The following is a 15112-nucleotide window of genomic DNA, read 5'->3' as shown; positions in this document are numbered from 1 at the left end:
ACACCAAAACGGGGCTTTGTTTAATCCATGTGCGCTCTCAAACTTTAAAATAATTTAGCCAGTTTAAATTAACTGAGTCTAACCGAGTGCTCGTGGTCGTGGTCGGTGAATGCTAAGGGCTTTCAGTGCTAACACGGGCAAAGCGACCTCGTGTGCCGTTCCTTTCCGTTGGCGCAAATTCGATATCCCCCTAGTTCCTAGTTGCAGGTACCTTGGCCGCATTAGGTCTTTGGAGAGGGCTCGAGGGGTAAGCCCTGGCATTGGCAAGATTGGGGAGTCCGCAACGCATCAGTTGTTACTCACAACTTCCTATGGACGAGTTACGCGCACTCGGGTACGAAGTGCCTTTATATACCTAAATGCATCGACGGGTAGTGATATTATGTATGTTTGTGAGCAATCGTGTCGACTACGTTGAATATTGTCGCATGTGGAGCAAGGTCCTTCCAATTGGTTAGGGCTTGCGGGTTCCCGACGTCGGGCCGTCGGGGTTGGCACGGGATTGGCACGGGATTGGCACACGGACTCACGCTATCTTTATACTAGCAACACAGGTGCATAGAAGTGATGCGTCCAGTTTCAGGTAATTTCAGGGGTCAGGACCTTGTGGGCAAGACCGTGGGGCAGTTTGCCGAATCCTCGTAGGAGTACCCAAGCCATCTTTTCCTGTACCCAGAGTTGGACCAAAAATCCCCATATCAATCCCTGCCACTCCTTTATCGACCCGGGCCATTTGAGCCGTTTCTCAAAGCTGCTAAACACGGCGATCAGCGCTTTCCGGATGGTTATTTCGGGTGTCCAAGACAATCAAATATGGTTTTCACCCGCCCCGGGGGGGATGACGGTGGCGCGGCTATCTTCGACTCCTTAGGCAAATTCTATGTAGCGGTGGCCATCACTTGGACCGCTGCCCTCCTTGCCGGCTCTGTCCTCCTTATTGTTAATCGCCATGAGCAATGCATTCGCATCCGCAACTTGCGTCTCATGTTGAGCGCGGTGTCATGTCTCCATGTCTTCTGGATTTTGTGCATGGTTGCATATTCGATGGGTGGTAAATATCCTTGTGCCGCAGAATACTGGATCATGAATATTTATTTCCCCGTGGGAATCGCTCTTTTCCAAGCAAACAGTATGCAGCTTCTAAACGTCTTTGGCGTTCAGGAAAAGCTACTGTTGACCGCGCAACAACCGAACAGACCCCACTTTATTGATCCTGCGGGATCGTCTAGTCGGTACCTAGCTCGATGGAGACAACTAAACCTCGTACAGCGAACAGAATTGAGCATTGCCATTGGGATTTTGGTTCAAGTCAGTGCATCCGCGTCCGCTCCCTGATGTTCCCCACTCATCTCTTCTCGCATCTATAGCTACTCGTATCGGTTTCTATCTTCCTCACTTCCCGAAAGTTTCATACCTTTGGAACCTTCTCCGAACATGTGAGCGCCACGGAATGTCGGCGAGGCCCTGAATGGTAAGATCTCTGCTTAGAATGGTAATGTGGACGACTTGTTTCTGACACGAAATCTTCAAGGATTCCTTCAATACTCTGGCAATTGCTCTGGTCTTGGATATTCGCTCCATACGTTCTGTGGAAGATTCGCAATATCCACGATATCCATCACTGGCGGCTTCAGATCACTTGTTGTGTTATCGCCACGTAAGCACTTGCACATTTTCTGTGGCATCGCCATCCCATAGGGTCACCCGATAAACGATGCTAATGGATCTGTAGTTTACCAGGTTCGCCCATGTGGTTCGCTGCGTTATATTCGACAACCGATATCTGGACAGTCATCAACAGATACTGGGTGCCATCTCTTTGGTAAGAAAGGCCCACAATCCAATTCAGATAAACTCATATGATAACCATCGCAGGTTTGCTCCCGGCATTATGGCAATGGAAGCTGTTACTATCTTCTTTCCCTGTTATCAGCTTGTAATCTCCAAGAGGGAGAGGGATCGTTTTCTGGGGGAACTCCAAGCATGGAATGAAAAGAAGACCAAGAGCGGGCAAGGATCAGACTCAGCACCATCACGAACTCCGAGTGAAGCCAGCCCCGTGCCTGAAGGTTATTCCCGAGGAGCTCTAGAGAAGTGCTTGGAAGAAAACTCCAGTTCTCTTCTCCGATTTGCCGCGGCCAAAGAATTCAGCGGTGAGAATATCCTCTTCCTGAATTACGTGCGCGACTGGAAAGCTGCATGGGCAAAGATCGGTGAATCAAGCCCGGAATACGATTGGAACCGCGATCCTCAGTGTCACCGACTTCATTTCTTCAAGATCGCACTTGAGATCTACGTATTCTGTGTCGATATGAACTTGGCAGAATTCCCTATCAACATTGAATCTCGAATTTACTCGGATTTACTGGAAATGTTTGGTGAAGCTTGCACCTATAGGAATCTTCCTAAATCGTACAACACCATGGCAATGCATAGAAAGAAGTTGTCAACTGTGGTCACCGTGGAGGAAGACACTCAGGCTCTGTGCTTCGATGCGTATCCTCACGAGGAGCAGAGTATCATGCATATTGAGTCTCGAGTTCCGAATTCCGTTGTCGTTCCTACGAATTTCACAGCCGATGCATTTGACGAGGCCGAGAAGTCAATCAAGAACCTGGTATTCACAAATACCTGGCCCAAGTTCATTGACTTTTCGAGCGATGTATCGATTGATTCGAAGTAATTATGCAAATTACGTGAACAAAGAGCATGTATTTATAGGGCTGACGAATGAGACTTGATCTTTTCTCGAAGTGTAATTCAGCATATGACATTGGCAATGTGAATCAGTTTGTTCTGACTTTGATAGGGAAGAAATGCTTTTTTTTTCTTTGAGTAGGTACAATAAGAAGGGGGGTTATAACGCGAATTGCTTCAGCACGCACTTCAATCAGACGTCAATGGGTATAAAATATGAACACAAACCGATCAATCTCCTACACTATGTCTATTATTTGCACTGCGTGAATCCGAATACTTTACTTCCCATTCGTGGGTGTCTTAAAAACAACCATCAGTAAGACGTCAGCTAACCAGATACCCATATCCTACCTACATGTAGTTAACATAAGGGCCAATCGTCGAGTATACTTGGTACCAAAACTGTCTTCAGATTCAATTTAAGCTACTAGTACCATAATCCATAAATATATCTTAGAAAAGAGAGAATCAATTAGAACAAAGCTATCGTATCCTGCGTAATAATTGAACGAGCGTCCAAACATGAAAGCAAAGCAAATAATCGTCAACGGAGCGAAGAAGGGGGAATAAGAAAAAAAAAAGACCATGAAATGCAGAGATCTTCATGGCCCGAGATTGCTCATCGTACAATTTCGTTCGAACAGATCTCTGTGGAGAGAAGGAGAAGACAGAAAAAAAATGAATTCAACAAATTCACACGAAGCACATGGTAAAAAGATCCCCAGAACACACACGCTAAAATTTCCAAAAACATCCGCAAGAACAGAATAATAAGATTAAACAGGCTGTTCAGTGATGCCAAGACGAGACTATACCACCTGTAGCACCATTTTGAAAATGAAAGAAAAACAGAAGGAGTCGAAAAGGATCGTCAATGTGCAAAGAAAGTCGACGAAAGGCATAGTATCTACGTGAGAACATGAGGAAGGGCATCACCGTCAGGACGAACGTTCCGAGGGTCGTGGCTGGTCGTGAGATCAATGGGGTATTAAATGATTTGCAGATAGTTGCTTGGCACGAGACCAGGGTGGCCACGGGCATTGGTGACTTCGGCTTCCCACCACCCGTCATCCTGTAAGCGGATAACGGAAAGGACATCGCCCTTCCCAAAGCTGAGCTCTTCGGGAATGGCGGCATTGTAGGTGTACATGGAACGAGCTGTGAGATTGAGTTCGGGTTAGATACTAACAACACATTTTCTAAAGGATAAATAAGTGCTTACCAAAGTGCAGGATTGGACGGCCATCACGGCTGAATTTGCGTCCAGGCTCTGCGACAGCCATAGTACGGCTCCGGGATCGGCCAATAGGTGGACCGTCACCATAAGTCGATGAGGGGCGGCTACTTCCTCGAATCGAGCCAGCATATCCACCGGGACTGCTGGAACCATACATATCGTGGTTTCCAGACAATTGTAGCTCCATTCCACCAGCACTAGAAGGACGGGTTTGCTGCCTGAACTGTGGCTGCGGAGATACAGCACGGTGGCTCATAGCAGGCGAGGCCCTACGAGCAAAATCGTTTGGAGAGTAGGGCGGATCTTGAGTACGACGGGGAGTGGGCGATTGGCTGTATTGACTCCGCATGCTGTTAGACTGGTAACTACTCGGACTGGGGCTCGGGCCCCGGCCACTGTTCTGGCTCATGCGAGTATCCGCACGGGGAGAAGCAACCTGAGGGCTGACGCTTCGTCTTGGTGCTGGTGCTGGCGATTTAGCTCGAGGAGCTTCTTGGGTATGAGTGCTATGCCTTGACCCCATGCTGCTGTTTTGTCCTCGAAGCATGCTCTGGGTTTGACCAGTATACTTTTGAGTTGTCTTGTGCATTTGCTTAGCCGTGAAGGCCGGTTGAGGTGCGCCAAGTCGCTTGACTGTGGGATCATTGTATGCTGGTGGTGGAGCAGCAGCGCTAGCATTGCCGCCACCATATGTAGAAGACTGTGCCGACGGGGTAGGTGTAGGGATACCATGATATCTATCTGCCGACACCCGAGTAGCAGAGTGCTTCCCACTTGTCTTGAGGTCCGCTAGGGCCCGCGCGATAGGGTCCGAGTCATCCTCGGGCGGTTGATTTGACTGCGATCCCTTCTGAGGTGAGCTCTTTTCTGGGGATGCGACATCAAAGACATTATTCCCGACATTCAGCTGGAAATTGGCTCGAGGATCAACAGGCTCCGGGCTGCCTGACGCACGACCCGGCGGGCCTGCTGAAGGCCTGACTGGGCTGGCTTGTTTAGTTGGGCTAGCCTGCTTTGGTGGGCTGACTTGCTTGGGCGGGCTCATTTGCTTCGGCGGGCTCATTTGCTTCGGTGGACTGACTGGCTTGGGCGGGCTCACTTCCTTAGGCGGGCTGATGACTTGTTTGGGTGGGCTCACTTGCTTTGGGGGGCTCATTTGCTTCGTTGGGCTGATTTGTTTTGTCGGCGAGTCCCAACCACGAGGCGCAGGCTGGGGCGAAACAACCGCCTGTGGAGAGACTGTTTTCTGTGAACCGATGGCAGGCCTTTCTTTATCATGGCGACTCTTGCGACGGAAGGGGCTGTTGCTGAAGAAGGCGCTCTTCTTTTTGGGTGATTTATCATCCCCAGAAATTGGCATTGGCGCACTGTTCGTTGGCTTCACTACAGAGTTCTTGGTAGGAGTTTCCTCGACACTGGAGATAGAGGTTGAGTTTGAAACTTCGCTCTGAGAGTCACGGCTAGACGGGCGATACGCGCTCGTTGCTGAGCTTCGCTCTGAAGGTGGCCCAGCTCGACAGAACATGGTCATACCATCTGTGGGGTAGGCATTGTGGGGAACAGCTCCAATCTCTCCATGTTGCTCAGGATCGTAGTTCGGAGGCGGTGCACCGCCACGTCGGAAGTCCAGAGGCGCTGGTTGCTGGGGTTGTGGCTGTGGTGGCGGTTGCTGTCGCAGGAGAGGCTGCGGTTGCATGGGAGGCTGGTGTTGGATGGGAGGCTGGCGTTGGATGAGAGGCTGCTGTTGGATGGGAGGCTGCTGTTGGATGGGAGGCTGCTGTTGGATGGGAGGCTGCTGTTGGATGGGAGGCTGCTGTTGGATGGGAGGCTGCTGTTGGATGGGAGGTTGCTGTTGGATGGGAGGCTGCTGGTGCATCAGCGGCTGTTGTTGCATCAGAGGTTGCTGTTGCATGAACTGCTGCTGCTGCTGCTGAAGAGGTGGCGGCTGCTGCTGAAGAGGTGGCGGCTGCTGCTGAGGTGGCGGCGCATTGCTAACGGCCGGAGGAGCAGGATGTCCCATTTGAGCCGCAAGGTCTGACTGCGGGTCATGGTGTGAATCGAATGTTGAGGGTTGAGGGGAAGATGTGCGGAATGCAGGATTCATGGTGCGTTGGAACTGGGCTACAGAGTAGCCGTCGGCGTCATCCATATCGGAGGCCGAGTCATCGTCTTTGCAAAAGTTGATGAAACGGGGTGGATCTGGTATCTCTTGGCCAGTTCCTTGGTTCTTGATAAAGAAAATAATATCCTTCTCAACTTCACAGTTCTCCAAGGACAGACGGACCTTCTCGCATGACTATATGTCGAATTAGTATCACAAAATTAACCCCGGGCAGAATAAACATACAGCATCGTCACTGACACAAACAGTTGAAGCAATATTCGCGTAGGTCCACAGACTGCTCTTTGTGAAGTCCAGACGCTCCTCTTCCAAATCTTGAAATTTGTCGCATGCTGACTTCCATTCCTTATTCCAGCGTCCAGTTGTCTCCTCGAGTTGTTTGACGGCCGCTTCATATTCCTGGCTATTTGACGCCATCTGGATCTGGGTCTTCTCCAGCTTAGCCTTGTTCTTGCGCTCTTCCTGGCCCATGACCATGTGGCCCTGCGCGAGGTATCCCTTGATGCGAAGACAGTCCTGCTCGTAACGATCACGCGTCTGTAGAATTAGCATTTTACCTCTCATGAGTCCATCAAATTACTCACTTTGTTAACAAGCTGTGTCTGTTGCATTTTAGTCTTGTGTAAACGCTCAATGGTTTGTTGAATAATCTTTCGTCGCTCCTTAATACCACTAGCAAAAGCAGCAAGTGGCTCCTCCAATTCAACCTTCATTTGTCCCGCAATTGCGGCGTGTGCTTTGGCGATGGCTTCAGTCTCACCTCGAACCACGTCGAGTGAGGCTCGGAGCGAGCCTATCTCGCATGACCCCAATGACTTGCGACACAGAGAGTGGAGTTTCCGCGCATATTCATCTTCGATGGATGCTCGAACTATACAGGTGTTAGAAGTGGATGTCCTGCGGCCGCATGCATGTCACGTACTGCTGTAGAAAACCTTCAGTTCGTCGTTTGTGATCTTCGAACCATGCACGCGGTCCAACATTGGTTGAAGTCCTGCATCATCTTTGCCCCAGAAATTGTTGGCAACTAGAATAATTGTCAGCACGTGCAAGGGTATATATATTAGTGTGGTACCACATACAAGACATGGAGACCGTAGGTACGTCTGCCACTGTCCCCGGCATTGTTATCGATATTGAGCCTCGGCCAGCCTTTGCGCATGCAATCGAAGTGTGTTGAAATCGCGGGTTCAAAGAGAAAAAAAAAAGGTAAGAATAATAAAACTGAAGAATAAAAGAAAAATGTAACAACACAAAAGACCCTTGGAGGTCAAGGTGTCTGAAGTTCCAAGGTTGAAGGTGAGCGGAGGGATGTGCTGTTTACGGCCCGTCTCTCGGGGCAACCACCGCGCCGCCATGAACCGCGTTACATAAGCTCTATATCTGCCCGCCCGGGCCACACCTAACCTTCCAAGTTACGGGATATATTTGTACAATTCTTGGCCGGAAATTATGTATGATATCGGAAATATTGTCATAAAAAAGTATTCATTTCATTTTTGTTAATATCAGTGCATCGTGCAACCATTCTATGTAATTTGGGGACCTATCAAATATTCAAATACAGTCTAAGTAGGCCAAGCCAACGCAAAACCAACCAATCCCATATCCACAAAAAAGTAGAAAACACATGAAGAATTGTAGTCATTTCAAAATCGCTTCCGGTAAAAACGCCTGTCAAATATGCACCCCCAAAGCCATCATGGGGATAAATCAAGTCATTTGCAATCTTTTTCCTTTTCGTTGTTGCAATCATATCGTGCCATAAATCAAGAATTTCATCGGTTCATGTAAAGCCTTGCTCGTGCTTCTTCGGAAGAAGCTGAATCACTTGTCTCATGCCGTTTGTCTTAGTAGACCACAGGAGTGGCCGATGCAGCGAAGGTGCTGGAGACAGGCGAAGAGACACTAGAAGAGCCCCAGTTGCGGGCACCACGGGCCACAAGAGCAGGAGAAGCAGAAGGTGTGGCAACAGAGGAAGCGCTGGGGACGGGAGAGTACCAGCCATAGGAGCCGCGGACTGCCAGGGGAGCAGCTGAAGTAGGGATGCTCGAGCTGGCGGGAGTGCCGGAGGGAGAAGCGTACACATCGCGGGCAACAATGGGAGTAGGGGACAGAGGGACATTCACGCTAGAGTAAGAAGGGGAAGCCGAAGAGGACCCATCACCCAAGCTGCGAGCCATGCGAGCCACAAGGGGAGTCGCCGAAGCAGAGGGGGTGGCAGCAGAAGAGTACCAGCCGCGAGCGGCGAGAGGAGTGGCAGTGACAGAAGCAATCACGCTAGAAGCAGGTGAGACAGAAGCGGAAGAGAACAAATCACCGAAGCCGCGAGCCACGAGTGAGCTAGGCGAGGCGGTAGGGGTGGCAACTGAAGGAGTACCAGAAACAGCAGAGTACCAGCCACGAGCATAGAGAGACTCAGCAGCAGAGGCAGCGGGGTACTCGGTTGGGTACAGCGCAGCAGAAGAGGAGCTAGAGTACTCGCGAGCAAAGAGAGCAGGCTGACCAGCGGCTCTCAGGCCCCGGCGGAAGAACGAGTTAGAGCCAGCAGCTGGGAGAACATTAGGGATCTCCCAGCACGGAGTAGAGCTAGCCACAGGAGTCGAGGACTGGAACACGCCTGAAGGGGTGGCAGTCACAGTCACAGTAGTGGGGATTGGATCAGCACCAGGAGCAGTGACTGTGGCGGTTTCGAAGACAGTGTCGACTTCGCGTGCAACTGCGCTAGAAGAGTCTTCATCGGCATTGACCACGGAGTAAGTTGCGCGGCGAGCGAGATCTTCGTTCTCGGGATTGGCGAAAGGTGCTGCGTAGGTCACGCCAATAGAGCAAAGAGCAAGGACTGCAGCAGAAGAGAAATGCATGATTATGGGGAGCAATTGACGCTTGCAATAATAATTGAAAAAAGAAAGACGATCGAAATCCAAGACCGAAATGTAAACAAGAGAATAGAGATATGGGTGATATTGGGAGGGGGGTTTGGATGGAAGATAGAGAATTGAGAATGAAAGGGAAGGACTCAAGTACGGGTTTAAAAGTGATATGAAAAAGATCTACTTTCACGGTGAAGTGTACTTCTATTGGGCCAAAAATAGGCGGCTGGGATCTACGGTGGCTGGGTCGGCAGCAACCCAGCCATGGCTTTTATGTTTTTAATTTATTTTTAATTGCCTTTTCTTGGTTTTGATTGGGTGGGTGTAGATCTACATAAGAACCCCACATGGCACATCTGCCAACCACGATGTTGTGGTGGGGTTTCCACGGCGACATTAAGTAAGCAATTGGTGTGGCTGGGGCCTCCGGGGATCCACCGTGACACAACTGACATGGTATATTTCGTTTCACTGTCGCCTAGTTTCTTTTCATAGATCAACTATGATGTACTATGGTCTTGATCGACAGTAAAGTCTAGGCAGCTCTCCTGTTTCATTGACGCAGCCATCCTGATTGCCGCTGGCACTAGACGGCAAGGTCTTCCACTCTTACCAATCCACACCCCAGCGCAGCGCTGGCCCACGCTGCACAAGGGCGGTTGGGGTTCCACCCGATGGCTGTGACATGAGTGTTTTCTTCGTAGATCGTTGAGGTCCCCATCCCATTGACGGGGTTGGTCTCGAACAGCTTGTGCGTTGCCAGCTTCTGGTTCTCTGCCCGGTATCCGTCATGAAACCGACTAGTACCCACAGTGTCTGTCTTGGAGGTGGGAATCCATTCATGTGTAAACCATATCTGCTGCCAGATTTGTTCCTTGTTGTAAACCACTCGTCGGAAGGGATTTGTTCCTACGACCTCACCTGCGGTACTGCCAAATAGGGCACAGGGGTGATGGTTGCTGCATTGCGCCATGGCCGATATGGTGCTGCTGAGCCGCGCAATGGTGGTGGTGGTAAAGAATCGTCGAATTGGAATCACACGAGCGAATTCATTTTCATCCCCGGCAAGAACGGACTGGCAGATGGGAGAATAACTGATGTAGGGAGAGGCCCCTCGCATGCGGCCCGTTGAGGCCATTTCACTGGTGGGGTCGAGGACCGACCACATTCTTGTTTCGCCGTCCATAGAAACGGTGAATATTAGTTGGGGGTGGACCGGGTATGCCGATGTGATATTGAGTATGTAGGTGGCGTGGAGTGGGCGATAGAAATAAGGTGTAGGTTCAGACGCAGAGGTGGGTTCGATATTCCAAATAGCCACAAAGCCATTACCGCAGCCCACTGCAAGATCACTGGGGGATAGCCAAGTGACACATGTGCAAACTGTTGATGGCGGTTTTGCTTCGAACGCAGGCGATTTGATTTTGACTATGCGCATTAGCGGGACTCGTAAGAATCTCCCGAACGGGGTACTCACGGAATTCGGTTTCTTGTGACCCTCTACTTGTTTTGATATCCAAAACTCTAACACGTCCATCTCCCCAAACTGTTGCGAGTAAACCAATTGATGCCTGTTCTTCTTCTTCGTCCTCCACTCGTTCGGTCCGCGGCAAATTGCACCATACCATGCGTCTCAAGTCCCCCCAGTCAGCACACAAGACTTGTCGAAGCCGGGGTTTGGATTCCATATCGAGGGTCATTGTAGGACTCTCACTCGGTTTGGCTTTGAACTCCCAAATCTGCAGTGCGCTAGGAAAAGGCTCCGAGGGTTGAAACGATGAGATAGGCTCACTTTCTTCAGATTTGTACTGGGTTTTCTGATCTTCTGTGATCGGCGCCGCCACAGCAAGATACTGGGTGAGACCATTCTGGTTTGGAGCCCAAGTCATGCAATGGGCCTTTTGACCGATGTTTAACATCCAACCTTCCCGAATCCTTTTAGTCCCAGTTCCTGATCCAGCTACTTTAGATCCTGGTTTCTCCCAGACCTTTCCGTAGTCAAAAGACTCATGATATCCCAGTTCGAATAGTTGCTGATTATCATGCGGCCCCAGTAAAATGCCATGTTTTCGCGTATCTGGCTGAGGGAGGTAATTTTGGAACGCCATTGACTCTTCAATCGTCTCAATGCGCTGTCTTTTCCGGAATCTCTCCCCAGTGTTCTGGTCATAGTACCAGTCCCATCCACGAGTGCTTTCTTTCATAGCATCATCTGGGTGAACCCCAAAAGTGGGCCCGTACAGGTATTCAGGCTTCTTTTCCGTCTCCTCCAAGGTGTAGCGAGACGGAAAAACTGCATCTATGCCCTTGTTCCATCGCATTCGGAAGTGGACGGCTGGCATCAGGTCTCGATCGTCAGAACCGAAAGTGAGAGTGTAATAAGTGCCTTTGGACAAGTGATCTCTGGGTTCGATTATGCCACGAGTGTGCGTCTCTTCCGCGGATGGCACAACTGTTCCATCAGCCCTTCGCTTTTTGACGCTCACGTCGTGTTGGAACGGGATCGAGCGCTCTTTCCTAGGAGTATTCTCGATGCCGTCGACCTCCATTTCTTCGGGGTCAGAGGCATCCGCTTCTAGTCCAGATTCTTCTTCTACCTCCTCTTCGGGCTCATCTTCTAGCTCGTCTTCTTCCTCAATCCCCTCATCAGCTTCTTCACCCGAGCCAGCAACAAATTCATTATCTGACGCTGAATCTTCTGTCGAGGCTCGCTTCTTTTCCCCCTTGCGAGAACTCTCCTGGTTGACGGAGTCTTCATCATCACTGATCCCAGCTGCCTTAAATGGATCATCAATGTAAACCGCCCTGGGACCTTTGAAGCGGCCAGATCTGCGGCCGGAAGGCATGTTGCTTAGATAGGTCGCGTCGTTAACAACAGCCAATTACACCGATGGTGTGCATGCGTAAAGTGTCTCAGATTATCCAAAACTCAGTAATAGACGTTTTACTGAGCAATGCAGCTGCAATCTTGTGTATTGAGACCTCCGCTATTTGATTTGAGAAATAGAGAAGCTTCAGCAATACACGAAGGTCAAGGGCGGTGACACTAGTCCCAATATGGTTAGGTTAGTCTTCATGCCTTGCATTTTAGGCACCAACATATCAAACACCTCAGCAGTCCATCATCTTGATCAATTTGTAGACTACTTTTCTCATTTACCAACAAACAAATTAATATTGTAGTTTTGAATGGCTTTAGTTATCTATTCCGATATTTTAGCCGTTGGTTATGAGTTTGCCTAAGATGGGAACTCACCCGTCAAACAGTCACTTCCTGACTATCCCATCTTAGTATCATGATTGCCCAACAACGTGCACTACAATCCTATATCTAGATAATCTAAGGTGTTGTCTAGAATTACATACATACCACCTTCCTGACCCTAAGACTTGATAACCTCGTATGGTATATAGCAGCCTTAGAAATTTCATTGTTCTTGTGTCTTTGTGAAAAGACTATTAAGTTTATATCAACGTCTGACAGCGGTATCACAGCTCGGAAACTGAGGTCTTCGGGGCTCAATAATAGTAAAACGGCATCGCCATTTGATCGCCAGAGCCATATGTCACTCTGCCATTGCAACAGAAACTGTGTGTAAGGTGCTACAGCATATCTACCCCCCCTAAATCTACCAGCAAAATGTGATATATCGACAAGTGATTGAGTGGAGTAGATGTATATGGTATGTTATGATTATAACAGAGAATCATAGTGCCACACACTCTTTTTCCTAAAGCAGTGGCCCATCTGGGCTCTTGCTGTGATGCTATGAGCTCTCGGGAATCAGCTTTGAGAGGATCTCATCCAGATGCCTGTGAATCGTGAAATGTGTATCGCCTTCGAACACTTTAAAATATGGGGTTTTCGAAAGAAGTTTGACGTAGTACTCCGTCATGGATAGCGGCGAATTCCAATCTTTTTCAGCATGCCAGATGTGAAGGTTGTTGTAAGTAATGTCGCTGAACTCGATGCCCCAGTCTTGTGACAATAGCTTCGCCTCAAATGCAGCAGGGCCAGCGCCCTGTGCAAAAGGCTCGAATAATATACGTAACAATTGAGCTCTTCGTTCCTCGACCGATTCGTCATGTTGATCCTGGTCCTTTGCCAGGTAATCATCGACTCTCCGAGTTGCCAATTGTGTATTCAGCCCATTTCTAAGCATCCACACCACAAAGGTCAGGAACCCCCGAAGTCCGGCTGGCCAGTGTTCTGCCGCTAGCATTGATGCACGATAGATCCAAGGCATATGATGAGCCCCAGCCCTCCAGTTGCCCGCCCCAGCAAGTACACCGACTGCGGACATCATATCTTGAGGGAGCGCCTGCGCGCACGCCAATGCATAGGGCCCACCGCCGGAGCCGCCCATAATTGCAAAACGGGAGAGTCCGAGGTGGTCAGCCAGTGCTTGAACATCCGCGGGCCAGTCCATAATGCGTCGGTTAGGTTGGACCGTGGAGAGGCCGAAGCCTGGGCGCTCCGGGGCAATCACACGAATTCCGCGCTGGCGAAAGACATGGTCTATCGCTGAAGCTTCAAGACGGCATTGGGGGTAGCCATGCATGAACATTAGCGGATGGCCTGTTTTACAGCCATATTCGGCATAGCCTAGGGTCCTCCCGTCCGAGAGCCGCATTGTTTGATCAACCCGCGAGCTTGAAGCTCCGATATATCGGCATTTTGTAGTTGGCCTTGCGCTTCTCATAGAAAATCGTATATTTGCGGTCGATTTCATGGTAAGAGGAATGAGTGAAATCTCACATCTTGATGAGCAGAGGGGTTTTGGATGTCAGACATACGAGGTACATCGTATAGGGTTCACGCGGGTCGTGCTTGGCAACGGTGTGAGCGTCGCTAGGCCTAAAATGTGTAGTATGAGCCGCTGGACGGGGGACTCCGTACAGTATAGAGCAAATGTCATTGGCATAATCTACTTGAAGATATAAACAAAATATTCAAGTCCATGAGATCAGAGACAGCAAATGTACTTTGTGAGGCAAACCTGGCCGACCCCGCCTGCAAGATAACGTCAACTGCTGATCTCCCACCTTCGTCGATTCTCACCTTTTCAACAACCACCACGTTTCTACCATGTCCTCACAAGCTAGTCGCGGGGCGTCACATAGCGGCGTCCTCCATGAATATGTATATCCTACGCTATTCATTCTACATGCCAAGCTAACGCCCGCAGGCTCCCAAACTCGTGGCCTTTGAGTTCACCCCACCAACAGAGGGCATCAACAAGACAAATAGCCTTATCTTCGTGGGCGGATTGACAGATGGATTCTGCACTGTTCCCTATGTCGCCAAGCTAGCCAAAGCTTTAGAAAATACCGATTGGTCGGTCTTCTCTGTCCTACTATCGTCCTCCTATGCCGGATGGGGAGTCGGAAGCCTTGATCGCGATGTAGAAGAAATCGGGCAATGTGTGCGGTTCATTCGCGATCTCAAGGCGTCACGCCAACCCGGCGCACCGACAAAAGCTGGAAAGATTGCGGTCATGGGACATTCGACCGGAAGCCAGGACGTGCTCCACTACCTTTATTCGCCGAACCCCGTGCCGCACAAGGAGTTTGATTTCGGCCTTCAGCACATGGTCCGCCCTGAGCTTGATGGTGCTATTATGCAAGCGCCTGCCTCTGATCGAGAGGGTCTGCAGGCTATTATCGATTCCTCTACACAGCCCGACGAGCTTCGAAAGGTCTACGATCAGCTTGTAAGCTTTTCCAAAGAGCAACCTTACACAGCAGAGAAGAACGACACAATTCTACCATTGAACTTGACTGCGAAGCTTTCGTATCCTCCTGACACGCCTCTCAGTGCCCGGAGATTCTTGAGTCTAGTCAGCCCTCAGAGCCCCGGCAATCCATCTGAGGACGATCTCTTCAGCTCCGACTTGAGTGATAAGCGCTTGGAAGAGACCTTTGGGAAAGTGGGAACTCAGGGCATTGTCAAATCAAAGTTATTGGTCTTGTATTCTGGTGAAGATGAGTATTGCCCGCATTGGGTGGACAAGGAAAAGCTGTTGCAGAGATGGCAGCAGGCCACCGAAGCGGGAGGCGCCAAGTGGGATGCGGAAAACAGCGGGGTCATTCCTGGAGCCAGCCACAATGTCCACGACGAAGGTCAGCAGGACCTCATTGAGCGAGTTCTACGATACCTCCAGGCCCTCTAAGCGCTGG

The 15112-nt window shown here is 49.9% G+C and overlaps 6 protein-coding genes across 6 annotated transcripts; 2 read left to right on the top strand and 4 right to left on the bottom strand.

Annotated features, from left to right (window-relative positions):
* Window positions 1-813: 813 nt before the first annotated feature.
* Window positions 814-2683, top strand: N7487_002618 (uncharacterized protein; the record flags this gene model as incomplete). Its single annotated transcript, XM_056870365.1, has 5 exons — window positions 814-1308; window positions 1368-1471; window positions 1532-1657; window positions 1733-1822; window positions 1876-2683. The coding sequence occupies 5 exons, from the start codon at window positions 814-816 to the stop codon at window positions 2681-2683; spliced, it is 1623 nt and encodes a 540-aa protein (XP_056735149.1).
* An 877-nt stretch (window positions 2684-3560) lies between these two features.
* On the bottom strand, window positions 3561-7184 carry N7487_002617 (formin-binding protein HOF1; the record flags this gene model as incomplete). Its single annotated transcript, XM_056870364.1, has 6 exons — window positions 3561-3858; window positions 3923-6233; window positions 6285-6596; window positions 6644-6930; window positions 6982-7086; window positions 7142-7184. The coding sequence occupies 6 exons, from the start codon at window positions 7182-7184 to the stop codon at window positions 3689-3691; spliced, it is 3228 nt and encodes a 1075-aa protein (XP_056735148.1). The 3' UTR covers window positions 3561-3688.
* Window positions 7185-7909: 725 nt separating this feature from the next.
* N7487_002616 (uncharacterized protein) lies at window positions 7910-8923 on the bottom strand (the record flags this gene model as incomplete). The annotated part of the gene is made up of 1 exon (XM_056870363.1): window positions 7910-8923. The coding sequence occupies one exon, from the start codon at window positions 8921-8923 to the stop codon at window positions 7910-7912; it is 1014 nt and encodes a 337-aa protein (XP_056735147.1).
* A 595-nt stretch (window positions 8924-9518) lies between these two features.
* On the bottom strand, window positions 9519-11778 carry N7487_002615 (transcription factor TFIIIC subunit TFC6; the record flags this gene model as incomplete). The annotated part of the gene is made up of 2 exons (XM_056870362.1): window positions 9519-10360; window positions 10410-11778. The coding sequence occupies 2 exons, from the start codon at window positions 11776-11778 to the stop codon at window positions 9519-9521; spliced, it is 2211 nt and encodes a 736-aa protein (XP_056735146.1).
* A 921-nt stretch (window positions 11779-12699) lies between these two features.
* On the bottom strand, window positions 12700-13566 carry N7487_002614 (alpha/beta hydrolase; the record flags this gene model as incomplete). The annotated part of the gene is made up of 1 exon (XM_056870361.1): window positions 12700-13566. The coding sequence occupies one exon, from the start codon at window positions 13564-13566 to the stop codon at window positions 12700-12702; it is 867 nt and encodes a 288-aa protein (XP_056735145.1).
* Window positions 13567-14003: 437 nt separating this feature from the next.
* On the top strand, window positions 14004-15105 carry N7487_002613 (uncharacterized protein; the record flags this gene model as incomplete). Its single annotated transcript, XM_056870360.1, has 2 exons — window positions 14004-14075; window positions 14122-15105. Exons 1-2 carry the CDS (start codon window positions 14022-14024, stop codon window positions 15103-15105), a joined length of 1038 nt encoding a protein of 345 aa, XP_056735144.1. The 5' UTR covers window positions 14004-14021.
* Between the last annotated feature and the right edge of the window lie 7 nt (window positions 15106-15112).

Source organism: Penicillium crustosum (assembly GCF_028827405.1).
Source record: "Penicillium crustosum strain IBT 35664 chromosome Unknown utg000001l_segment0_segment0, whole genome shotgun sequence".
Lineage (NCBI taxonomy): Eukaryota > Fungi > Ascomycota > Eurotiomycetes > Eurotiales > Aspergillaceae > Penicillium > Penicillium crustosum.
This window is presented reverse-complemented; position numbering and strand designations above follow the sequence as displayed.